The sequence below is a fragment of the Falco cherrug genome, chromosome 8 (assembly GCF_023634085.1).
Source record: "Falco cherrug isolate bFalChe1 chromosome 8, bFalChe1.pri, whole genome shotgun sequence".
Taxonomy (NCBI): Eukaryota; Metazoa; Chordata; class Aves; order Falconiformes; family Falconidae; genus Falco; species Falco cherrug.
In genome coordinates, this window is record NC_073704.1 from 6,375,949 (window position 1) to 6,401,752 (window position 25,804).

General features: G+C 52.2%; 1 protein-coding gene across 3 annotated transcripts; it reads right to left on the reverse strand.

Annotated features, from left to right (window-relative positions):
- Positions 1-25,617, reverse strand: LOC102052307 (aryl hydrocarbon receptor-like). 3 transcript variants are annotated; one of them, XM_055719424.1, is made up of 11 exons: positions 25,467-25,617; positions 25,178-25,365; positions 12,080-12,186; positions 7,208-7,297; positions 6,145-6,250; positions 5,770-5,900; positions 4,741-4,943; positions 4,519-4,628; positions 4,044-4,185; positions 1,778-3,392; positions 1-307 (listed from the first exon to the last, which is right to left on the reverse strand). In XM_055719424.1, exons 1-11 carry the CDS (start codon positions 25,505-25,507, stop codon positions 152-154), a joined length of 2,889 nt encoding a protein of 962 aa, XP_055575399.1. In that variant the 5' UTR covers positions 25,508-25,617; the 3' UTR covers positions 1-151. The 3 variants fall into 3 exon arrangements, with proteins under 3 accessions (XP_055575399.1, XP_055575398.1, XP_055575400.1); XM_055719423.1 differs by having other exon boundaries at positions 6,127-6,250; XM_055719425.1 differs by lacking the exons at positions 25,178-25,365; positions 25,467-25,617 and having other exon boundaries at positions 6,127-6,246; positions 12,080-12,096.
- Positions 25,618-25,804: the final 187 nt, after the last annotated feature.

Genomic DNA, 25,804 nt, shown 5'->3' on the forward strand with positions numbered 1-25,804 from the left:
AAAAAGAAGCAAAAAGTCCAGCTGAACCAAAGCGACCAACTTCAATAGCAATGGCAGGACATGTGTGGCGGGGAAGGCTTGTCATCTACAACTTGAAGGCAGCTGCTTCCCCAGGGAATAGTCCTGCTTTGTCCATTCCAGTCTTTCTCTCCTAGAGACAGAAGTCACCGCTGGAGGCATGAGGGTGATCTGGCAGCGCTTCTGCCCGGGGATGTGGCTGGCAGGGGGGAGCCAGGCTCCCCCCCAGCATTGGGTGGTCTCCAGGGTGTCCCATGGGAGAGCTGGGCAAAACACAGCTGCTTTCGGGCTAGGAGAAGAGAGAGAAAACAGCGTGTTGAAGCATTTTGCAGGGTTTTACTAGCACTGGTCAGGCTGATGCCCAGAGGAGGCTGGTCGGAGGGGGAGCAGGTCTGCTCCTGCCATACCACCCCTGGCGGTACAGGGGCTTGGCAGTGACCCCATACAGGTCCCCACACCTTCCCCCAGGTCCTCTCTACAAATGCTGACCCACTGCTTCATTGACAAGAGACTGAAAGCACACAGAAAGCAAGTGCATCCAACCTCCTCAGCTAGCACTGACTTTCACCTACTGACCTGCTAACTGACCTCTGCAGAGCCTGCCCAGGTACCACAGCCCTGCAGCTCACTCATGAAACCTGTCTGTAGATCAGCAGCACCTGGACTGCATCTGAAGCAAGCACCTGGGTCTTGCACCCTTGCTACACTCCTGGCAAGCCAAAACCACGCCAGCCACACAAGGCAGCCACCAGGCACTAGGGATGTGTTGGGGCTGTTCGCTGGTCCTACAAGCTCCCAAACCTCTATGCAGGGCCGGAGCCAAGTTCTTAAACAGAGCTAGAAAGTGCCTGGTATTGGAGGAGATGGATAACGGGAGGACTTGAGGTTAATGCAGAGATGCCTGTGAGACAGCAGGGCACCCCTCCAGTAAGAGAAGATGTCTGGCACGAAGCAACAAGCTGCCCTGGGGATAGTAATCACCAGAGCAGGGCTGGGTAAGCAGGGAGGCAAGACAGAACCCAGACATCTCACCCTGCTTGGTGGTGCCATGGGCTGGGGAAGCACCGCTGCAGGGACAGGCTCCTCCAGGACTTAGACCAGCTCTCCATGCTGCCAGCCCCAGCCCAGAAAGTTGATGGTCCTTACAGACATGCACAGCATCTGCATCAGGGAGAAGGGAAAGGGCCAGGCAGCTTTCACTCCCTATGCCCTCCCCAAGCAGCCCCGCTTTGGGCTGTTGGCCCCAATTCCAGGGGAGTCACTTGCGAGGACAGGCCCTGAAGGGCACTGTGACACTCAGATCCAAGGCTGCAGACCTCGCCTTGTGATGCCGGAGGGCTAGCACCAAGCCAGACAGGCTCTCAACAGGGGTTGTGCGCAGGCCAGGGTACACTTCCACAAAGGAAAAACCTTATGGTACAGAAGATCTTCATCTCACATGTGCTTTGTACCACCTATCAAAGCTTACCAGCACATGGCTGGAAAAACTCCCTGTACAGAAACGGCAATTAAACAAACCATATGGAAATCAGACCCAGAGACAGCCACCTTCTAAAGGGAAGAACCCACACTCTGATGTTCTGCTCTTCAACTCTTAGTGCAAAGGAAAGCTCCTAAAGTCTTCCTTTCTGGCCGCACACCAGCTAGACCAAGGCGACTCCTGTCTACCAACCAGACAACGCATGCCTCCCTGTACTGAGACCCGCAGGAAATACCAGCCCAGAAAACACTGAGCACAAGAGTGGAGAAAGGCCCTTACCCTGCGCCTGCTCTCCTGGCACAGTGTGGAGGCGTATGTCCCGTAGGAGCTCACAGGAATCTCCAGAGGGCTGCCGATGCTCCCAAAGCGCCCTGCAGCTGAGCTAGAAAAAGGGTGCTGGGGCATGGAGGGAACAGGGCTCAGATGCTTATCAGGAATAAGCTGGTATGAGGAGGGGGAGAAAAGACTGGAGTATGGAGCTATCTCTTCCTGGGATCCCCCACTGCTGCTGCCCACAGTTTCAGCGCTGCATAATCTGTTCAGGTTTAAGTGTACTGCTGGCGCCCCAGGCCCTGGACCCAAGCAGCCCTGGTGCTGGGAGATCAAGTCTTGGCTGATGCCATAAAAAGCAGGCTGAGCTGGGGACCCCAGGAGCGGGGAAACATAGTCCTGCCATGGGCTGGGGCTGCTGCTGGGAAGGAGGTGTGGAGTGGAGTCAGGGCTGTGACTGCACAACCCATTCATCAGCAAGTGACGGTGTTTCGGCTGGCTGGCCGGTCCCACACGGCCCTGGCTGGGCAGGGAGAAGGACTGGCGAGCATCTTCTTGGGTGGGCGGCATGGCCAGGAAGTCACCCTCCAGCTGCCGAGCACTGGGTGGCTCCTGCAGGCAGGGATCTGTTGAGGGTGAGCTGGGCATCTTGTCCCATGGGGTGCCCCATGTTGGCTGGAGGAAGCGGAGCAGAACCTCCTCCCCAGCTGGCCTCCACTGCACGCCGTCACCCAGCTCTTCCCCCTCAGCCAGCTCCGGCAGCAGCGGGGGCGGCTGGCCCGGCACCATGTGGAGGGGCTGTTCCCACAGCGGGGCGGGGGGCTGGCTCGGGGCAATGTTGGGCTGCACCACATGCTGGGGCAGGTACCGCGTGTCCTCATTCTCTGCGTGGGCCTGGTATGTAGCAGTGCCTCCACCTGGGCTTGGGGATGTGCCTGGCAGGGGGCAGACCTGTTGCCCTTCCTCGTGCTTGTTCACCAGAGTTGCGTGGATGTAGGAGAGAATCTCGTTGCTGGCCAGGCAGTCGTTCAGGGACCGGGTGCGGTCAGGGTCCATATTGACCATCACCATTTTCTCGTCCAGCAGCAGGAGCTCCAGGTCCTCAGCATTCAACCCCAGGCCCTCCAGTGCACTGAAGAGCTCATTGTTGGAACAGCTCTCGTCACTCTTAATTGAGAGTGAGTCCAGGGTGGCCAAGAGAGGGTCCTCCTGCTGCACATCCACCAGCTCCTCTTTGAGGCTGTCCCCCCTTGAAGAAACCGGAGCAGCACCTGTACTCCAGGTATCTCTTCCTGCATCCAGCAAGGACACATCCTCTAGGTGGTCCACAAAACTGCTGCTGAAGGAGTGGTTAGGTGTGGGAGCTGGATGGGAGGTGTACACTGCCTTGTCCTGTTGCATCATGGCACCCAGCAGAGAACTGGGGTCAACACCATTCTTGTGGGAGCGCCCTCCATGGGTTTGGGTGGTCTTCTTGGACTTGCTGGTTTTCCCTTTGCTCTGCAAAGGGTCGTGGAAGCCCGGGAGAGGGTAAGCGCTTTGGTATAAGAGCGCCTCTCCTGTAGCAAAGGTAAAGGGAAGATGCATGGACCGTTTCCGAAGGTGCTCTCCTCCTTCTTCATCTCTGCAGGGCGGGAAGAGGAGACTGTGGGTTGCACGTGCACAAACACACCCTGCAAAGTGCTTCTGCAATGGATAACTGTGATTCCTTCAAGCCAAAGCCCTTTTGCTCTGACCAGCACACATGTGCTGAGCAGAACCACACACACATGCATTTATGTACAGCTACACACACTCATACATATTTTTATATACACACACACATAAACCCACATATCTTTAGCATAACCAAGATGATACATAAAACACAAAAGGTAACAGAGCTCTGCCAGGCCCAAGTCACACCTTTTCCCTTCTCATCTATGCTGCAGTCACCCCTTAGGACAGGGATGTCAGGCTGCTGCTATACAGCAGCCACATTTGAGGTCCTTGCTATTCCTGCACCCACATGTCCGTACAGCTGCTGGAGAGCCACCACCAGTCTCCCCAGGGCAAGCCTGGACCGGCACCCAGTACACCAGGGCAGGGGTGTGAGGTTGCCTTGCAGAGGGGGATATGACTGAACAGCATCAAAGCACAGTATCCTACAGCTGCTCCTTTAAAAGGCACAAGAAACAATGACAAATCAAACATCTTGCCCTGCTTGGGGCATCCCAGAGCCCACACTGATGGAAAAAGTCACATCCCAGCCTGGGCTGACCCAGACGGCACTTACACAAGGGGTCTCTGCGTGACAATGATGTACTCAGGCTTGCCGTTCTTGTAGACGAGCCGCGCGTTGGCCTGCACCCATTTCCAGCGATTCTCCTTCGTCAGCAGGCGGAAGACCGTCAGGCCACTCTCACCCGTCTTCATCACTGTCAGGAGGAAGCACGCATGCTGAGGGCTGTCAGCACGTCACCAGAGACAGAGCTGCCTCCAGTGACACTGCCATTTCCATCTGGGATCATAAGCAGGTGGGGGTCATAGCAGCAGCATGGCTGGCACATGCAGGGGACACCATCCCAGCTAAATGCCCCTCACTACGCTCCACCCTAAGCTCCCCACAGTGGCAAAAGCATCACAGTAAAGCATAAAGCAAAGCATCCTATGGGAAGAGAGCTGCTGGGTTCAACGTGGCAGCCAACAGAGCTGCTCATAGTCCCAGCCCACTCATCAGCCTCAGAGGCGGGCACAGAAGGGACTCTTACTTCTGACGTGGTTCTCAGCACAGTACAGCATGTCAGCAGCATGGACAAACTGGTAGCCGGTGCCACACATCCGCAGCTCCGCCTCAGTGTAGCCCAAAACGATCTTCCCCCTGTGAGAGACCGAGAATGCACCCAGCCCAGAGGCAGAGCTGGGGTGGGACATCACCCAGGCAGGGTATGGAATGGCACACTGGAAGCCCCCAAATCAGTTCTGCTGCTTACTTGGCATCACACGCCAAGGGGGTGAAGTCCAGCTTGTGCTTCGTCCTGAAGATCATGTTCTTGGTTCGGATCTGCAGGATGGATGGGGGCTGCAAGGGTGTGGAGATAGCGAAGAGAGCAAGCTGGGGTGGCAGTATGGACCCGTCTTCAGACTTTTTGTTCTGCCCATGAAGGAACTTCAGCCTGCCTTGAAGGTTTAAAGCCTGGGAAGAGAAGTCACACAGTGTCACACAGAAAATTGGATGGAGAGAGAAGAGAGGGAGGAGAGCTGCATGGAAAGCAAGCCGTCTTGCTGCAGAGTTGATGCAAACAATCCTTGTGACTAGTCTCTTGCAACTCCAGTGCTCCCCACTAAAATACGAGGATCAAAGGGATCCCACGCTGAGCTCCCCACAGCAGCAGCCCACTGCTTTCTTCCCCTGCAGCTGCTCACTGCTGGCCTGGGGCTTGAACACACGGCAGTTGCAGGACAGAGCACACGCTGCAGTTGCATCAGGGCATCATGCAATGCACCAGCTGCTTTGCATTATAACTAGGCTATTTCACAGCCCCATCAGGAATCATAGATTGCTTGTAAACAGGGGACAATCAGGACTCTTTGTATTGAGTTTCCAGACTAAAGCAGTATGAGAAGGAGAAACAGGGCTGCTGAACCCATGGTTATGAAGGCAAGAACCCCATCAACTTGCAGCAGAGAGGAGGAGGAATGAACACCACCCACGTGGTCTCAAGACATGCCCTTAACAAAAACCTAGCAAAACATGTAGAGGAAAAGCACTTTTTGTTCAAGATTCAGCATCTCTGTGAGGAGAGGAACAAAACCCACATGGAGAGGCTGTAGGTACAGACAAAACCTACGAAAACCAGCAGAAATACCTCCTTGTTGAGACAGACAGGTGCTGTATATGGCAGAAAGGAGTGCTGCGTCTTTCAAAGCCAACTTGTATGCTTCAGTAGTGGCACGAACCCCCTGGGGCAAGCCTGCACCCCCCTCCTGCTATGGAGGTCACAGCATGGGTCTGTACTCACCAGGAAGCCAGAGGAATTATCCAGGAGGCAGCGAAAGCGGCACACGAAGCTCCTTTCCAGAAAGGAGGAGTTTTCTGGGGGCAGTTGATCTGGTTTGTAGGCGACAGCAGAAGAGCCGAGACTCTTCCCCCCTGGGAGAGAGAGGGACTGAGAAAGGAGCAACAACGATCCCCCCCAGCGAGGGCTGGAGGGCCCCAGCATCAGGCACTGCAATAGTTTGCACAGCACAGCAACAGAAACTTGGGGAAAGCCATAATGTTTGGATGAAGCCGTGGCAGGGAGCTGGCCTCCCCAGTCTATGTGGGGAGCTACACATCTTGTGCCAACCAGGATGCCTGGCTCCCAGCCTCTGTTTACCTTCTGGAGAAGGCTCACCCTCGGGTGCGTGGGATGGGTTGAGGGCCCAGTGGAGGTTGCGTCTGAATTCCTGCTGGTCCTCGGTATGGATCAGCTCGAAGACGCTCTGGTGCATGACATCTGTCTAGAGGAAAAAAGCAGCGTGTGAGCTCTGCAGCCTGTCCCCAGGCACTAGTTTTCACATCCCACTTGGAAACAGTCTGTCACAGCCCCAGTTGGCCATATCTTATCCAGTTTCCCTGGTTGCTCAACTAGGTCCCTGGCTGAATGAGGTTGGACATCTTCCACCAGAGCTAATGCTGGTGTGAACAGACAACATATCTGGCTCTAAGGACGCCTTGCCCACGTTGAGGCAGACCTCCTCCCCATCCTAAAGAGCCACTAGCATCTGCAATACAGCTCCCCTCTGATACACTCATCTCTGTAATGTGGTGTCCTTCAAAATCCTAGTGCTGACTTACAGGATGAGATGAAAGCATAGGTTTGGGAATAAACCAGCAGCAAAGCCACCCCATCCCACCACTGTTTTCGAGAGAGCAAGGCATCTGCTCCGGGACTTGCTCGCTCTGCCCAGGTGGACAATTCTTATCTACCCCAGATGTTGGGGAAAGCCAGATGTGTGGGAGCAACACCAAACCACAGTAATTAAGTAGGTAAGTCCCACTTCCCCATAAATCTGACCTAGTGCCTTCCAGCTTACCCGGGTGCCCAGATAACCACAAAGCATTGGAGCCATATGGGATTTACCAGGGGTCAGCCAGAGGCAAACTGGGTAGGGAACCCCAGACATCTCCCCATGGCATCTCCCTCCCACAGCGGGGCCATGAACCTCATAGCCCATCAGGGTGGCTGGTGGAAAGCATCTGTGGGCTACCAAAGTTGCTTTGATGCCTCCCAGTGACCACAACTGGCAACACGGGGTCCAGATTTACAAGATGAAGGAAAAGCCCCATGCAGCCACCCAAGACCCTGTGATCCCTGCAGAGCTTCCTCCCTGCAAGGAACTTGGGGCTATTCTCCACCACCAAGGAAGAACCCACTCTGCATACCCACCGCGGCAAGTCAGAGGTGTCCCACCAACCTGATGAAATCCCAGATAGTCCTGTATTGTATGCGAGGAGTAAAATATCAGTCCTTCTGATGTAACCACCAGCACGAAGCCGTTGAGCGCCTAGGAGAGGGAGGAGGTCAGCAGGTACACCCCATGCTCTCATCACCCTTTTCTGGCAGGATGGTGAGCCTCATTCTGCTCAAACACTGGTCACCCAAGTCCTGTCCGGTCCCAGCTAGCAGGCAACTGAGCCACTGCTCCACCAAGAGAAAGGTGTAAGGCAGGAGACAAAGCACGGGAAGCCCTGGAAGGAAAGGACACCCTTCCCAATGGCATCTCGCTGTTGTAACCATGGGTACTGCCCTGGCTCTCACGAAATCCTCCAATGCACTGCTCAAGCAGCTTCTTTTCATACTCTTCCTGCAGGGTGGGAACAGCACCAGGTACCTCCCTCCTTGCAATTGCCTCTACACACGTACCCTGCCACGATGCCAGAGCACGTGTGCCTAAAACACAGGTCTCTGCAGCCCTGACACGTCTGCTTTACCGAGCAGAGGTCAAGGCCTGCAGCTCATTCGCAGGTTTTCCTCTGCTCTGCCTTGCTTGAATAAACTCCACCAACTGAAGGCTGGCTGGACAAAACCGGGGATCAACACCGGCAGAGCTGTTCTCACCGTGAAAACAGATGGTACCTTCTGCTGGGTTTCTCTGAGGTCACGTAGCTCTTCTGTACAGCTGCCCAAGCGTATCCTAATCCAAACTGATGGAAAACTTTGCTTCCATCCCGGAAGTGTTCACTCAGACTCAGATTTGGACATTTATACTCATCCTATGCGAAGAGCAAATACAAATCTCAGAACTGCTTGCAGAACGAAACCGGACACCATCAGGCACTGGTCCATTCTGGTATTCTGGCGGAAACAAGCTTTTCTGACAACCTTGAATCAAAACAGCGTTTCATGTCGGCTGCATTTAATGTTGAACCGCATCTACCTGGGTGGCTCTGCTCACGTGGTTCCCGTCCTCCCCACCACCCAGGAGGGTCTGGGCAGCTGCACGTGGCTTAGGACAGCGTGAGGCTGGAAATGCAGCAGGGGGATGTTCAGTGAAGAGCAAACCCACCGCAGATGGCTGCGTGCTGCCAGCGTTGGCTGCGCATTCCCTGCTGCTGCTTGGCCCATGCGGATGGGGATACTCCTGCTGGTTTGGGAGAAACCCACCCAGCTCCTGCCTTCATTTGCATCCCTCCTGTCCCTGCCAGGTGCCAGGGGAGAGACCTGGAGAAAGACCGTGGCATGCCTACCTGGGCTGTCTGTGGACAAGGAACAAGGCAAGAAAGGTGTTATCTCCATTGCTCTCTCCCTCCTCCAGCATCCATCAATCACCCTGCGGTTGAGGTGGCCAACCCAATGCTGCAAAGAGCCTTAACCAGTGAAAACGGGAAAGGTGAAAACTAAAGAATAAGAGTATGGGTTTTGAAACCATAGCAAAACCATCTGATTTCTGAAAAGCCATCTTCTTCCAAAACAGGAGGGAGGACAGACTGAGTCTGATCCCTGGACTTTGGGGAAAACCACAGAATCACTGGTTGACCTCAGAGCACCTTCTCCTTCCGGCAAATAAATTATTCACCCCAAACTCACAACCAGCAACAACCTGCTGCAAGGCACTCATCCACCCTGTACAGCACTGTCCTTCCAAAGCACCACACAGCAGCAAAAGGACCATGCATCCGTGGTCATGGCGAAAAGGGATGTCTGCAGCCACCTGTGCCTGGGATGCATGTGTTAGCCACAAGATGCTCCCAGCCATGCACCTCTTCCTCTGGAGCGCTCTCTCTGCGTGGTGTGCAGATTTACACAACGGCAACAGTCTGTCCTGGAGCACACGCTCATTCGTGCATGCCCTCCACCCAAACAGGCTGAATGCTGTGCTCTGTTCTCACAAAAGAAATACTCAAGCTGCTTCACCCATGCAGGTTTGAAGCGCTAAACCTGCCCCACAGAAAACAGCAAATGCAGCCATCAATCTGAAATTTCTGATGCATTTTTAATGTTACACAACTTACATATTTTACAGTTCACTGGTCCTTCCATCCTCTCCTCGAGCTCCAGGACTGCAAAGTCAATATCCAAGGGAGCATTGCATTTCCTGGCAGAAATGGACTGAGCTGCTCAGAGCCTTCGTCTTCCTCAAGAAGGGCTCATCCCTCAAATTTGGGAAGTAATTTGGGTGTTTTCTCTGAGCGAGCAGCCCCAGGGCTAGCAGGGAAGGACACGGTAGAAGGGACCAGGGTGCTGGCTGACAGTGTCCTTTGCACCTGGAGATCCATGCAGTTTAGAAGGTGCAGAGGAGCTTCCCTACCAGTTTGGGAGTGTAGCTGCTGTCCCAGGAGCCCTGGCTTTTCATCCCTGTTTTCTGGCACCAGGCAGGAGCTGATATGCAGAACATTGCTACCACAGGCACCAGCAGGATCCAGGGGAGTAGCCCTAAGTGCTGCAGGCACACAGGCACTGCACCAACCTTTGCCAACCATGGGGAGCAAGCCTTTCTGGCACAGAGCCCCATGCTTTGAAGACCTTGTCATCACCTTGCCAGGGCTGGGAGCAGGTCCATGGGAGTCTCCCCCTGATCCTGAGTGGAAGGCATCACTCTGTGACTCACTTTTCCCCAGCTCTGAAATGAGCCCGATAGACTTCCAGTAAGCACCTTCAAGCCCATGATGCTGCCTAAGAGCAATGGCCATGAAAACCCAAGGAAATCACCAGTTTAGCTTCCCAGAAGCTGCACAGCTTTCACTGTCATGACAGCACTACCCGGACACCCCTCCCTAAGGGCAAGAGGTCCCCATGGGGACACTCCTGCCAGCCTGAAGCAGGAGCCCTCTAGAAGGCAGGGATCTTCCTGCAGCACAGACCCCAGAAGCCCCATGGCTGTCCAGAGCCAAAAATGTCTTGTACCACTGACTTGGCTGCAGGCAGGGAAGCCACAGTAGCCAGCCCTGGCCTGTTTCCCCCACTTTGTAATGTATAGACATCAGGATTAATTAGGGTCTAGCGTGTAGTCTCAGCCAAGTCCAGCTATTGTTGCTGCCAACTCCTGTTTCATTGTCCAGGTCGGTGTTTCTCCCCCCTCGCCTTCCCTTTATTCTGGGCACAAACGCTCTCTCTATTTACTGGGATTGACCTCAGTGTGTGGGAATCTGCTGCAGAGGTTAATTAGTGCTGCGAAATGCACTTTAACCCTTGAGCAGCTTCAGAGGCATTACTCTGCTGCAGCAGGAGTAAGCAACATCTTGCAGCACTCTCTTCTTCCCTCAGGGCACTGACCAGCAGGCAGATTCAATACCCTGCAGCCAGCAGTGTGTACCTGCATCACCGTGCACCTGGGCAGAGATGCTCCACTCAGTTCTCAACCTTGCTAAGGTCTTAGTACTGTTAGAGGGATTTTCATGCTCAAACTCAGTTTAAGTTACCTTCCTCTTGCTGAGATTGCTCCTGGAGAGAGCCTTGGTCAAAAGGCCAGACCAAAAAAAGTAAAGCTGGGAAATTAGGGGAGGGGAAGGGAAGAATCTGGGTGGACCAAGAGTTGAGACAAAGGAAGTTTGGATGTCAAAGGTGACACACCGGGTGGCAGTAGTTGTATAAACATGTAGGAGCGTTTCCTTGGGGCGCAGAGGCAGGTCCTGACTCCCTGCCACATCCAGCAGCATGCATACAGACCCCCGGGAGAGCCAAACCTAAACCCAGAGCATTTAACACCCAGCTCAGTACCTCTAAAAGGATGACATCAAACTGGGAGGAATTAATGAGTAGGACATCAACCCCCAGCATTCTCTGCCAAGCACCGTTTTGTTATATCCACAGCAGAAAACCCTCAGGTTTTTGGTTATTAACCAGCCTAGCTTTAGCATTTCTCTCACTAGACACAGATCCTGGCTCCCCAGCTCTCAAGCAGGACAGTAATTACACTTACTGTTGAGTGAACTTTCAGGAGTTGGGGCTGGCCAGCGTGCTTGGCCCGCTCTGGACAACAGCTAGGCAGGGGACAGTGCTGCAGCCTGTGCTTTGGTGCCAGGCGGGAAGGGGAGACCTGCGTCCTTGCAGGACCTTGCGCTGCTGGAGTCTGACCTCTTCCTATTCACTGTGCACAGGCTGTAGACAGAAGGTCATCTCCTGGCGTCTCTGAATAAACCATGGAAGCAGCAGGCTCAGCCCAGCCACGCTGCAGCATCGCCAGCGTCGCCTCCAGCATCACCAAAGGAGCCAAATATATGCCTCTCGTAGAGCTCCTGGGGTACAGCCACATACCCTGTGTATATGGGCTGAGCATATGGCCCATCAGCACCTGTCTAGGTGCTCAGTGTCATGCATCACTGCCTGAAAATCAGGGAAGACTTCCATGACATTTTCTTCCCTATTTTCACCAGCATTTGAGAAACACCCCTAAGTCGGCACCAGTGTGCTCATATCAAAAACCAAACTTAAAACATCTTGCTCTGCTTGGCTTCCGTGTTACACCTATGGCCCATTTACATGAGAGGGCAGAGAAGCAGAAGAGCTGAAACTCTGTGCTCAGAAATTCAGCGCTGCTTCCACCCAGATGGAGGGTTTATTACACACAGCCAATTTACAGATGGCAATTTTCTCCAGAAAGGACGGGAAAATGAGGGGGGAAGCAACACATTTTCTGCCCCAGGGACCTAAAGAGGTCTTAAACCTCTGCTCAGTCAGAAGCACTATGAGCTACGCCACGTGAAATCACTGCTGCACCAAAACACCCTGAAATCAACAACAGAACAGCCTGCTCTTTGGGTAAAATTCAAAGGAGCTGGAAAGGGGAAAAGAGGAAAATCACTCGAAGGCATCTGCCAGGGAGAGGAGTCCAACGAGGAGCACTAACCTGCAGGAGCAGCTCACCCTCCGGTACTGCTGCCGAGCCCGGACCTGCTCCGTTGCCGCAGTCTCCGTCCCTCTCCGCTTCTTTGGCACCATGATTCTTTAGAGCAACTGCACAAAGCAAAGGGAAGGGACTTCAGTGCTGCAGTAACACACGCAAGACACCACCATGAACTTCCAAAACATGGACCTGGCTGCAATGCTGGACAATGCTGTGCCAGGGGAAGCTGTGATGTAGTTGGCCCTTTGCTTCACCCCTCAAAAGAGATGATTTTAATAGAACTTTTCCCCATCTTCCAATACCCTCAACTTCCCCCCTCCCCTTCCCCGCCACTCTTAGACCTTTAACAACCTACCAGTAAAGACCTTAAAGCCACAGGTCATGAAATCAGATAGGCATCAGCAGAATACCTATGAGGTCCTGTGTTTACTAGCAGTTACTTGCAATCACCAGCCCAAAAGGACATGTTCAGTGAGCTCACCAGCTAGCAGTCTCCCTTATCATTTAGCAGTAGCAACCATGGAGGTCCCCAATCCCAGTCTGGACACAGAGTCAATGCCTCACACCACTCCTTGCAAACAGCAAGAGCCAGCCCTTGGTGCCAAACCACGCACACCCCGCTGGCTCTCGGGGCATGGCAGCAGCTCTGTTCTTGCTGGGGGAGTCACTGCACCCAGCATGTCTTTGTGGTGCTGTACTAGAACGGATCAGCTCATGCACGCCCTGACTGCAAAGGACAGCAGACCAACAGCAGCAGAAGTCTTTCCTACATAAAAAGTGTTGCAGCAAACCTCACCCTTCCAGGACAAGGAACATGCTGTTTTGAAGGGTACAGTCCAGATAGCCCAGTCAATGATGTCACATTACAGTTCAGCAGCATGGCGAGTTTATTGAATCAAATTAAGGCAAGCCACAGCTCACAGTAGGAGAAAAACAACATGGAAAAACACACACGTGGATACAAACGTAGACACCCGAGATCACTGGCAATGTGATAGTGATCAATGCACAATAAACACGGATGAGGAAATCCATCACTCAGTCCAACTAAAAAGATGCATCTGTAAATTTTGTACTGTAGTCACCCAGAGAACAAATCCGAGGGATATTTCAGCGTGGATAATACTTAAAGAGTAAGATAACAACAAGCCCGTGCATGGCAGGCCTGTCCAGGAGACAATGGAGATTGCAGCAAAGCCAGGAAGCTTCTTGCAAGCACCATTGGGACAGAAGACAGCATCTGGCCACTGATAAACTGGCTGCTCCTACCAGTACCTGGGAGGAAAGGTGTGAAGCACCAGCAGGTGCTACCACTGCAGCCTGCCTGGTGCGCTCCCTTGCTCCTGCTCAGGGAGAGCAAAAGCTCTTTGGAATTTGCCTTTCCCAGCTCCTGTGCTACACATGCCAAGGGGCTGCCATGCTCAGACGCAACAGGAGCATCAAGTGGACCCTGGAAGTAATTTAACACCCCATGAAGCTGTCAGCGGGAGCAAAGCCGCAAGCTGAGACAGAGCAGCAAGTCAGAAGGCACAACACACCAGCCACCAGCACGTAAACAAAACCAGGCTCATAATGCTCATCTCACCCTGTGCTTTGCCAAAGCAGCTGCCGAAGCTCAACACCTCCATCTGCGTGGAGCAGATCCTGAAGGAACGAAGCACCTGCGTGCAGAAGCTCATGGGCAAGCAGCTTCCCAGCCGCTGCAAAAGGCAGATGCTCCAGACGCATCTCTGAGCCTTCCAGGACCACGAGGTCTGAAGCTGAACCCAGCAGAACCTGTGTTTGCAGGGCACCCGCGAGTGGAGGGACTGGTTCGGTCTCCAAAGCGGAGTCCCCCCATCTGTCAGCATTTGTCTGCTGGGAAGCCAAGCACATAACAAAGGCACACCACCCTCTCTTCTACCACCACGGCTCACCTTCCGTCCCAAAGTCATCCGTGCCCTCAGCAGGCATTTGCCAAGCACTGGCTCACAGGTGGGTAGGAACAAGGAGGAATGCTGCAGTCTGCAGAGCCTCACTGGTACACATGCGAGGCTTTTTGGGGTAAATGTTCTACACCAGACACAGGACCATCCCAAAGATTGACTCTGCTCCATAACCAAATGCAAAGCACGTCCTGGTTCTACTACTGATTTTAATTAAAAGAAGAAAAAAAAAAAAAAATTGTATGGCAGTGAAACCTCTGCTTCTGGTAGGTCTGGGAAATTCCCCTTGGGCTCGGCCTGCACAGATTATTTCAGGAGCTATTTGAACGCTGAGGGGCTGGCATCCCAGGACTGAAGTTACAGCAGGTGTTTGTACAACAGCATGTCAGTCCAGAGCTTGCTGGGGCAGACATGCACGCACTGCCACGTCCCGGCTGCTCCCCCACCCTGCACACCATCCCGCTGCAAACGCTGCTGCCCAGGGACTGCCTGTGGTCCCTTGCCCGGGTCAGAGACCACCAAACCTGCCCAAAGTCCTGGGTATGGGCGGGCTACCGGGTACAGCAGCATGCAAGCACGGTGGCCGCAACACCCAGGCAGGGTCCTGTGGTGTGGAGGAAGCAGGTTTCTGGCAGCGCCTTTCCAGCCACTCACTTTTCTGATCCCTGGGAGCAAAATGTAGGAGCTATGAATTATTAAAGGTCTTCAGTCCTCCTCTGCTAGCTCCCAGACTGCTGTGCTGGAGGTGCAAGATAAAAATAAACCTGGATGATAGCAGAGCAGCAAAAGGGTGCTGCCCTCTGTTCAGAGGTCTGGTTTAATGGTTTGATGTTTCACTGCAAAAGGAAAGCAACCACTGCCTAAAGCCAGGCTTTGCTATCACCATCTGTGCTGCCCCTAAGCTGTGGGGCTGGAGGAAACACATTAAAAATCGGAGGATGGCCCGCTGTCCTCCGTGCAGGTGCCTGCCACTAAATCCAGCTTGCTCCTGGAAACAGGATCAAGCCACTGGGGCCAAGGGGTTGCTTTCATATAAATCGGAATCTCCATGGGGATTTTCCAGTGACCTTCACCAAACAGCATGTTTTCCATCCGAGCCACCCAAGGAACCCCAAAGACGACATGCTCTTGGCTGGGGACATCTCAGGCTGGCCTCCTGCCTGGTGTCCCCCGGCTTTGTCTCTCCATAAATAGCCCTGCACAGCCCCTCGGGTCAGCAATTCAGCAGAACTGTCGCAGCGCATCAGGCTGACGGAGCGGAGACGAGCCGGAGAGCCACCGCGGCATCCTCCCCGCCTGGCCGGCTACCCCGGGGAAGGGCAAGGCAGCAATGGGGCAAGCTCAGCACCAGGGAAAGGTGGCCTTCCCGACAGAGCGCATGTCTTCATGTCGGTGAGGAGACAAGGTGCAGTCTTTGCCCTCACTGCATGACTGGGAACAGGTATTTGCAGGGGGGGGAAGAAAAGGCAAAAAAAGGGAAAAAAAAGAAAAGAAAAAAAAAAAAAAGAGAGAGGGAAGTAGCTTCTCCTGGGCTCCCTCTCTCATGCCACCAGCATCACCTTTGCCGCTGGCAGCGGTAGGAGGAGGAAGGTGAGGACAGAGAAGTCAGTCACCTGAAAGCAGCAAGGCTTGCACATTTTTCTTGCTATTTCTTCAAAGAAAAAAAAAAGAAAAAAAAAGGAAAAAGAAAAAAAAAGGAAAAAAGGGAAAAAAAAAGAAAAAAAGGAAAAAGAAAAAAAGGAAAAAAAAAGAAAAAAGAAAAAAAAGAAAAAAGAAAAAAAAGAAAAAAGAAAAAAAAGAAAAAAGAAAAAAAAGAAAAAAGAAAAAAAGAAAAAAGAAAAAAAAGAAAAAAGAAAAAAGTAAAAAGAAAAAAAAGAAAAAAGAAAAAAAGGAAAAAAAGAAAAAAGAAAAAAAAGAAAAAAAAAGAAAAAAAAAGAAAAAAAAAGAAAAAAAAAAGAAAAAAAAAAGAAAAAAAAAAAGAAAAAAAAAAGAAAAAAAAAAGAAAAAAAAAAGAAAAAAAAAAGAAAAAAAAAAGAAAAAAAAAAGAAAAAAAAAAGAAAAAAAAAAGAAAAAAAAAAGAAAAAAAAAGAAAAAAAAAAGAAAAAAAAAAGAAAAAAAAAAGAAAAAAAAAAGAAAAAAAAAAAGAAAAAAAAAACTTCTGCCAGGACCTGCAGGCTATTTTGCCACAAAAAGCTTTTTAGCTGAGAGCAAGAAAATCTCTCCCCGCCTGGCCCCATCTCCGAGACAAGCCCCCTGCCCACCTCTGCCTCCCCACAGGGGGATGTTTTCTGCATGGTGGTGGTCCTCACGCACAGGTGCCCACATTGCTCACCCAGTCTCTGCTGCCTGGCCCTGTGCTGTCACCCCCCAGGAGCAGCAGGGCTGAGGGGGGCCAAGGGAGTGGATTTCCTCCCTCCATCTCCAGGAGGGTGCTTCCCCCGGCACCCAGCCTGGGAAGCTGTTTCACGTGATGCTGAAGGGACACCTCGCCGCCTACCAGGTTTGCCAGTGAACTCCTGAACCTGCCAGGGCTTTGCAGACCTGAGAAATATCGGCACCAACAAGCGGGTATTAACATTTTTGTGAGGATATCTCCCAGCCCCCTTCCCTCCACATGGCAAGACCTCCACGTGGGAGCAGAGTTTTGCATTGGCTGCTGACTGTGAAGGAGGAAAACGAGACGACTCTGTCCCAAACCCACTCCAGGCACTGATGCAGGGAAGGCAGCAGAAGGAAACCCAACGGCTTCATGGCTCTTCAAGAGCAGTGAGGGGTCGTGTCTCCCCACCACTGCTGGCATCATTTAAAGGCGGTGAGAAAACACTAGACCCAGCTGCAAGTAATGGCAGAGACATCTGCATGGCAGTTATTAGTCTGAGCAGGACCTGCCAGGGGAGAGGGGAGTTTCGGTAATGGTGCTCCCTGCAAGCATTCTGCCATAGAGCTCAACACCCTAGCACACATCAGATATTCTTTGGGGCAGGAGAGACTGATTGATTTATTTATTAATTAGATTGCCTACTATCCACCTCTCTCTGCCATTTGTGCCAATTCCCTGAAAAGCAGGTCCCCCACTCACATGGGAATAAAAACCTTACTACGAGATACCTCCAGATCTTCCTTTCCCACCCACCTCTTCAACTCCAAGACACAGGCAGATGGACCTGCAGCTCTGCTGTTCTGTACACACCCTCTTACGTTAAATAACTCCTCAAAATTGTTTTCCTGCACTTTACTGCAAAGAAGAAATACAATACTGGAAATCTAAAAAACACCCTCTGGGTTTCTTCTGAATAAACTAGAAGTTTTTTCATGTTTAATATAAACTTTTAATTTAGAAGAGTCACACAGAAATGTGGTTTTGCCCGCTCTCAGAATAATACTTTCCTTTAAAAATAAAAAAGGGGGGGGGGGGTGTCCCCGTAACATAAGAAATGTTTTGCTGATGAGCTCACATGGGTCCCAGGTTCCCTACCATCCATCTCCCTCCTCCCTCGGCTGGGCAAGGTCTCTCTGCTAACAAGGGCTTGCATTGCCTGCCGCCCTCCCTGGAGGCACTGCCCTGGCGATCCTCCAAGACCTGCCACATCCACCCCTGAGAGCAAGTGTATCCAACCTAAAAACGCCAAGGGAGAGCCCAGCCCTACGCTTCCAGCACGACACATGAATTCTGCAGTGCTCCGGTGAAATCAGCACAGGAGCTTTCATTTCCACCAGTGGGAAGCCCCCAAGTGACACAGCTGTGTCTCAGCAGGAGCATGCAACGCAGAGAACAGCAGCATGATACTAAGGGAGCAAAATTTGACCAAATGCCACCTTGATTGCCACGCTCAAACTGGTGGAAAGTTAAACTGCTGTTGTGAAGGCAGGTGAAGTACTGCAGCCTCCTCTTTGGCATCTCCGATGGCACCTTACGCTGTCAGCTTGCCAAATCTGATCACTGCTCCGTCATTTAATCCACATGTTTTACAGCAAGCTTACACATTTCCAACTGTTTTGAGAAGCAAAGAACAGAAACATGCACTCAGTAAAATGTATCCCATTCTGTTTTGGTTTTTTGGATCTTTGGAGGTTTTCTTTTTTGTTACTGTTGAACATGAACTGAGCTCTTACCAGTCAATTCAAAATTATTCCACTTCCACATAAAAGGAAAACTTAGTGGATATAGCCAGCAGCTCCTCCGATGAGGAGTGTCTGAAATGCGTTAGAAGGAAAGAGCATAATGGAAATGGTGAGAGAAGCAGGCAGAGATTTGCTGAAACTAAGCAGCAGAGCCATCTCCTCCCCAGCTTGATGAACCATCAGTTCGGATCTCACCGCTGAGCTGTACAAAGCCCATTTTCTAGGAACTAGCAAATACTTCTTGAGTTTCTCTTTGCTTATTCATAATGGATATTATGGTTTTACTTACCATTTCATAATACCTGGCCCAGCTCCCCGTTGACACAAATTTCATTAAATAGATGAATTATTTATCCCTTGCCTGAATGGTGTGGATATACCACCTTCCGTCAACATGTGTGGTGAATAATGGATGTCCTGTTAAAAGATCTAATTGCACTTTTAAAAGCAAGGAGGCTTTGACGATGTATAGCTTTCTGTCGTGTCACCAAAGGCACTTGTCTCAAAGGGAGAAGCATTTGCAGAGGTTTAAACCAGGACAAAGATGACAAGGACCTGCCAGGCTTTCCCTCCTTCCTGCAGCATCAATAGCAGTGTGAACTCTCCCGCTCTCACCACTCATTCCCCAGGAGCTTTAGGTGTGCATTTCCCACCTTGGAACCTTAATCTGGAGTTTCTTGCCAGCTCTGCTCCCACACCTGCGTTTCTAGGAGCCTTGAGAGACCTGAGCTGCTGGTGGGCAGCAGAGCTGGCAGCCATCAAGAGCCCAGTGCAAACCCCAGGAACCTCTGACAGCTTCCTACCAGCTACTCTCGTGAGAGCCATGGAGAAGTATTTGGCAGGGAAAGCACACAGTGGGAAAACTGCCTACCTAAGGGAAGTCACAAGACTTTTCCAGCTTAAATTGCTCCTCCAAGGCCAGCTCATTACCTAGGCAATTAAGAGAACAGGACTAGGCTTTATTTTCTTAAACCGTGCCTTAGGCTTTATTGCTACAGCTATCTGCAGTACGTGGCCAACAGCTCATAACGTGGGAGAGCAGACCAAGTGAACAAACGAGCAACATTACTCATCTCTAAACACATCCAGAAATGCACGTCCCAATCTCAAGACCTCACCTCTAAGCAGAAGTTTCAGGGGCACTATTATATGGTCTATAATAACTATGTAATTTAAAGCACTTTTCCAGTCTGACCCAACTGCCAGGGAGCAGCTCGGGCACTTTTTGGGCCATCACAGCTCTAGCAGTAACTGTCTGGATTTGTACCATAGTTTAAAGGGTTAAGCTCAGCCCTGAGGCTGCACCTCGATCCTACAGGTGGCCAGCTAAGATTTTAAGAGGACTCCAGGAAAACCCCCAAACCCTCAACACCCGCAGGAGTGTTATTTTTTAAAAAACACATGAGAGGGGCAAACTGCTTCAGTTTTGGATCCACGACACTGACCTTCCTTCCATATAAAACATACCATGCATAGCTCAAAATCACATACAGCCCAAAACGAAAGCTGTGCCTCCTCTCTGATCCGCGATGACAGACTGTGCAGCTGATAATCCATCTTAAGCCAAAAATTTCTAACACCACAGTACATGCCAAGGTATTTTCCTCCTCTCCTCCCAGCCAGCGATGCATCCAGAGTTGCCCAGAGGATGTGCCTGGCTGCTGGCAAGCCCAGCTCTGTGGGTAGGATGCTGCGTACAGGCAGGGGTGCATCTGCATCCCTGAGGAGCCCCATTTCAAAGCAGAGACAGCCCGTGACCGGCTTACAGCAAGGCTCAGCAGGGGGGCTCAAATGCATCTCTTGGCATCACGGACTGAGCTTCTCTTACCCCTGCTCCTACAGTTTACAAACCTTAGACGTAATTCAGAGCCTCGGGAGAAATCCTGTGAAACAAAGGCTGCAGGTCAATTGCTGAATGTCGGTGCCAGAGTGACCACCCGAAGCCAAATGGCCGTGTGCCAGGCAGCGTGCTGCCTCCTCCCCAGGTGCAGTTTGGGGAACGGCTGGAAAAGCCATGCTGCGTTGTAGCCCTCCAAAACAGCACAAGCCCATGAAAGCCCAGCTGAGGTCATTTCAGGTGACTGCAGAATCCTGGCAAAGCCCCAGTGTGCTGGCACTTGGGAACAGAGCCATGGGGACACAGGTCTGTGAGAGGCACAGGACCCCCTGGGGACACCGAGCTGGCCTGCAAGGGCAAGTGAGTGCTCATCGGGGGCTAGCTTTCACACTGCAGAAGCGCCAGGCTGCCTGTAGGATGAGAAGCAAAGCTTGGACAACCTTCCCAGCACACTGCAGGAACAAATTGTGAGAGATACTTCTCGAGACTGAGCCCTTACCCATTCTGAGGCCTGCCAATTGTCTTCCCACCAGGTGCTTAAGTGGACCAAGCAACACAGATGTTATCCAACAGCCACATGACAAGGTATCTTTGAGGCATCTTCCTTTTTTTCAAACAAATCATCAAGCAGGGTGAGACCCAGCGACAAACCTTCCCCTGGAGCATCTTCCCTTCTCTCCCCCTTTCCAGAAGGTGAGGGAGGCAGAAGAAATGGGGACCCCCACATAAGCCAGCAGTGTTTGCCAGGCCCTAGTATCAAGGGGAGGAACAGGGAGGGATTACAGGGGAGCAGCCTGCCAGGCACCGCCGGGCTAAGCCGCTGGCGCTCATCTGGTATGACGTGCTGTGCAGACCCCGGCACGGTGGCACCGGCTGCCCAACAGCAGGACACGGGGGCTAGGGGTGAGGGAGGGCAGCATGGCAGGAGCAAGGCGGCTTGGCTTTGCTGCATTGCTCCAAGGACAGTCCTCAGCACCAGAGGGGAGAGAGGAGAGGGCTCCTGGGCTCGGGGGGAGATGCAGACCAGCATGCCTGGCTCCTCAGCTCTGGGCAGTGGCAGCCCTGCAGCACACTCCCACCCCTCCCGAGCCATACACGATGAAAAAGCCTCCTGCAGGACAGGGAGGAAGGTTAAGGCGGTGAATGAAAATTAAAAATATTTGTCTCACCAAGGAGGAATAAAAAATTACAGCACCTGGGGGGGACTGTTGTGAAGGAAAAGAGACCTGGATAGGAAAGGAGAAGGTAGAAGCCCGTCAGCCACTGATGTTGGGATAGGACCCTCGATTTGGGAGCCAGCTTCAGCTCCTTTTGGTCCTCCTGGTCCAGGCTAACGGTGCTGGGTTCAGGTCAGTGCCACCTCACCCAGCAGGATGGGATGTGGGATGGGCAGGGCTGGGCTGGACCATCAGCCTGGTGAGTCCGCCAGGGAGGCGGGACTTCTCTCCCAACGTCTCCAGCTCTTCCGTGGCCCGGCTCCCCCACCTCCGTTCACCTCTGTCATGGTGAGCAGCGTTCCCATGGGCAGCATTTGTATGCACTTTGGGCTGCAAAGCCAGGCAATGGGGTAAAAGAAATGCACCTGCACGTCTTGCAGAGGACAGCAGTGCTGCTCCATCACAAGAGAAGCCCTTCCACCATGCCACAGATCAGCCCTGGCATGGTGGGGTGTGCTTGCCAACCATCCTCTTCAGCCCTGTGCCATGCCACAGGAAGATCTACTGTCCTGGGGCAGACACTCTGCAATCCCAAGACATTTTGCTTCTCTGTATCCTAGGGGCCAGAGGGTCCTTCAGATGGTCAAAATCAGAGAGAACCTCCCGTCTGACATCAGGACGCCTGTCCACATGACTTATCCCAAGACTTGTCTAAACTGTGTTTTATCAAGTATTACCACACACAAAAAGCAGTGCCTCCTTCCAGGAGGAGACCATTGCAAAGAGCCAACATGGCCAAGAGCCCTCCTTCTCCAGAGATGCTGAACACACATGGCAAGCACCTGGCACTGAACTGCATCCCAATTGGTTAAATGGAAAAGATTTGCCAGACCGCAAAAAAGGAACGGATTTAGTAAACAAACACACGGATGCTCTGGTCCTTGGGACTTTCAAAGACCTGTGGAAGATCAGCACCTGGCATCAGGGGCTTCACCTCAGAGACACCCAACCCAGCACTTGGCATGACAGCCTGAGGAAATGTTTGTTTAGGCAAATAACCCTGCTTAACAAAGACAATGTTTGATGATCTCTAAACAACTCCAAAGATTAAATGACAAAACATTGAGCAGCCTTAAATCCTCTGTTTTCCATCACCTAGTCGCAGGCCTTTAGTCGTGCTCCCAGACAGGCAGAAAGGGAACACGGGCAGTCATATGAAGTGTAAAAATCCCCATGTGCCAAGGAAAAACATGTCTCTCAAAAATCAAAGACCTCTTGGCAATATGTCCCCAAACTGATGTTCAAAACACCGCTGTTCAGACAAAAGCCCACACAGATGCTTCTCGCACACAGTATCTTGACCATCTCTGACAGCTAAACATCAGGTTTGCTTCCAGTGCACAGTCAATCCACCCCGACCTGTGCAGATCATTTACATTACAGTGCAATCTAAATGCAGGTACATGTTTCAAGAGAGCTGTGAAGCCTGCTCTGCGTTTTGAGGAACGTATCATATGGTCAGAAGGTGATCAGGAGCCTGAAACAAAACGACAGAAGCTCCCAGAGTTTCTACCAGCGACCAAGATCTAGAAACCATTCGCTTTTTGATCACTTAAGCCCATACAAACTTCCCCATACAACGATGCATAAATCAAGATGCCCAAACGACATTAAAAAATAATTAGTTTTCAAATAGCCAGGAGGAGACATTTCTGGCACCCAACAAATTATTTAAGATGGGCTGGAGAAAAGGCAGCTGGCATAAACCTGCTGGGTGAATTGCTGTCAGCGATCATCGGCACCACCCGAGACCTGCTCCAGGATGACATGCTGCAAGGATGTTTCTCCTCACAAGGCATGGCAGCACACCCCAGTTTCTGCCCTTGCTTTTCCTTGATCTTCTTTCAGGGAGCCCTCAAGCAGGGATGCACTCGAGCAACGGAGGTGCCAGTTCCTCCTTCCTCCTGCGCCAATACAAGGGTTTGCACCGCCTGTTTCTGAGCTGCCTCCAGACAGCTCTGGGACAGGCTGAATGCTCTCAATAAACACAAAAAGACCCCATACCACTCGTGTTTTATGATACAATCTCACCTGAGACTTGTCAGCATTCAGCAGCTAAAACTATCTCCTCAGGATCCCATTTCACATTTCCAAGGATGCTGAGCCAGAGTGGGAGCACAGGAGCTCACCCGGCTCGGCAGTGAGCAGGCAGGCAGAGCCCAGCCACTCCAGCCATGTCCTAACTTTATTCCCTGACAGACCTAGGGGAAAAACCCTTAAACATGCAGGTGACCAAAAAGAAAGAAAAAACAAAAAGGAGAAGAAGGAATAAGCAGAGTATTTTGAACAGGAGCCTTCCTTAAGGTGAACTTCATCTCAGCTCCAGCACAACTTGTCAGAGAGCAAAATCACTCTGGCATTTGCATCAAAAGGAATCAAGTCACTTAAAAAAAATCCGATTTCGTAGATGGGGTGGGATTGCCCAGAGCTCCTTTTAAGGATGTTTTTTTAAAAAAATAGCTCTGCCATCACTATTTGCATCTAAAAGGATGGGAAAGCCCATTTTATTACAGTGACCTGCCTTGAATCGGGCAGAGGCAGGTACCATCCCACGGCTTCAGACACACCAATGCACTCCACGGTTGGAAGCCGGCACCACGAAATCAGATTAGATGGAATGACAGAAAAGGCAAAATGAGAAAGAATCTCAAAATGAGGAATTTTGCAGTTTCTCACAATGCAAAACCAAAGTAACCCACCATGCGGGGATGCAGGAATGGCACACCCCAGGACACACAGCTCTAGCAGGGTGCTTGTGGAGCAGTGGGACTGTGTCCTCTGGGCTCATCCCACGCTCAGCTTTTCCCGGCTGAGCGGGCACAGCATCCCAGCACAATCACCCTGAAAAGGGCGACAAGCCCCAGAGCAACTTCTGCTGTGACGCTTTGCAACAAGACCAGCCGTTTCAAACCTGCTGATTTAAGGAATCACTACCACTCCTCGTTTTGTAAATTCGTTGACTGGTGAACTTTAAGTTATTAATATTTCAGGGGAAGAGCAAGGCCTGCACTGCGCCATGGACTCCCACCCCATGAACAAGTGTGCTCTCATGGGGTAGGGAGCCTTCAGAAACACCAGCACCACGCTGGTCCTCCTCTGCTTCAGAGCACTGTCACAGACGATGGGTTTGGGGCAACGCGTTCATCATTGCAAAGGCTGATGCAGTAGAGCTCCTTTCCAGGGCAAAACCAGCGTGGAAAACACAACCGATACAGTCAAACAAACAAATTGACCTGACGCTGCAAGGCAAACAACTCCTCTCTGAGGCCATTCATTTTTCATTTCACCCCCTCGCCAATCCTACAAGCAGGGTTTAAAAAGAGAATGGAAAAGGGGAAAAAAAACCCCAAACAAAACAAACCACGTTCAGTACATTCAATGATTTGCAATTAAAAAGAGAAATTATGGTGTTTCTGAAGTCATATGCAGCATTCCCAAGCCACTGCTATTTCATTAGGCAAATCCAGGGCTGCACAAATACCCTCCTGTGGGCTCCTATTAATTACAATCATAGCCCAATGGAACACAGTCGTGCCTTTAACACGACCTGATTTAAACGGTTGCCAAATAAACTGTAACCACATCACAGGTAATTACTATTCATTTTCAGCACACTAAAAGTATTTCACTGGTCTATTATAACGGGGGGAAAAAAAAAAGTCACTGGCACGGTGAAACTTTCCAACTGGGCTGCACAACACACCGCTGCCCTCCCAGCTGCGCCCGCCGGAGCCTTTGCCCAGCACCACGCAGAAATCCAGCCGAAACCTCAATTCTCTACTTGGGCAGAACCCCCAAACAAAACCAACTTCATCTCTCCAGATCCCTCGAATTCCGAGCAAAGTGCGAGCTCTGCTTTCGCCCAGGCGCGATGCATCCTGAAGCCTTGAGGCTTATTGCAAAGCAAGAAAATCTGGGGTTAGAAAAAGGGGGAAAAGCAGTTCTCGGGAGGGAAGGGGAGGGATGCCGAGGGGGGGATGCTCCCGGCGCGGTGCCTTACCGCTGAAGAAGCTCTTGGCTCGGAGGTAGCCAGCGCTGAGGCGCAGGACCGACAGCTTGTCCAGCCCGGCCACCACCTCCTCGGGGAAGGGCAGCAGCCCCGCCAGCCGCTCCAGCTCCCGGTTCAGCCGCTCCCGGTGCCGCTTGGACGGGTTGGAGGTGCCGCCTTCGGCCGGCCCCGGCCGCACCCTGCCGGGCAGAGCCGCGTTACCGGGCGCCGGTCCCGGTCACATCCGTGTCCCCCCCCCCGTCCCCCCTCCCCGGGACCCTTCCCCTCGCCGCCCACTCACGCCCGGGGCACCGGCTTCCTCCGTTTGCGACCCGCGTACATGGCCGGGGCCGGCAGCGCGTCCCCCGGCAGCCGCCGCCGCCGCAGAGCCCCGAGCGGGCTGCGGCCACCGCCGCCCGGCCCGCAGCCGCCCGCGGGGAGAGGGAGCGGGGCCGCCCCGCCCCCGCCCCCGCCCCGGGAGAGGAGGGGCTGGGGGTGGGGGGGAATGGGGATGTGGGGGCTTGAGGGCATTAGGAGGTGATGGGTGGGCGGGTGTGAGTGAGTCGCGGGCTGGGGGGGGGATGTGGGAGATGATGGGTGGTTGGAACTAAGGGGGAGACGTGGGTGTGACGGCTGGTG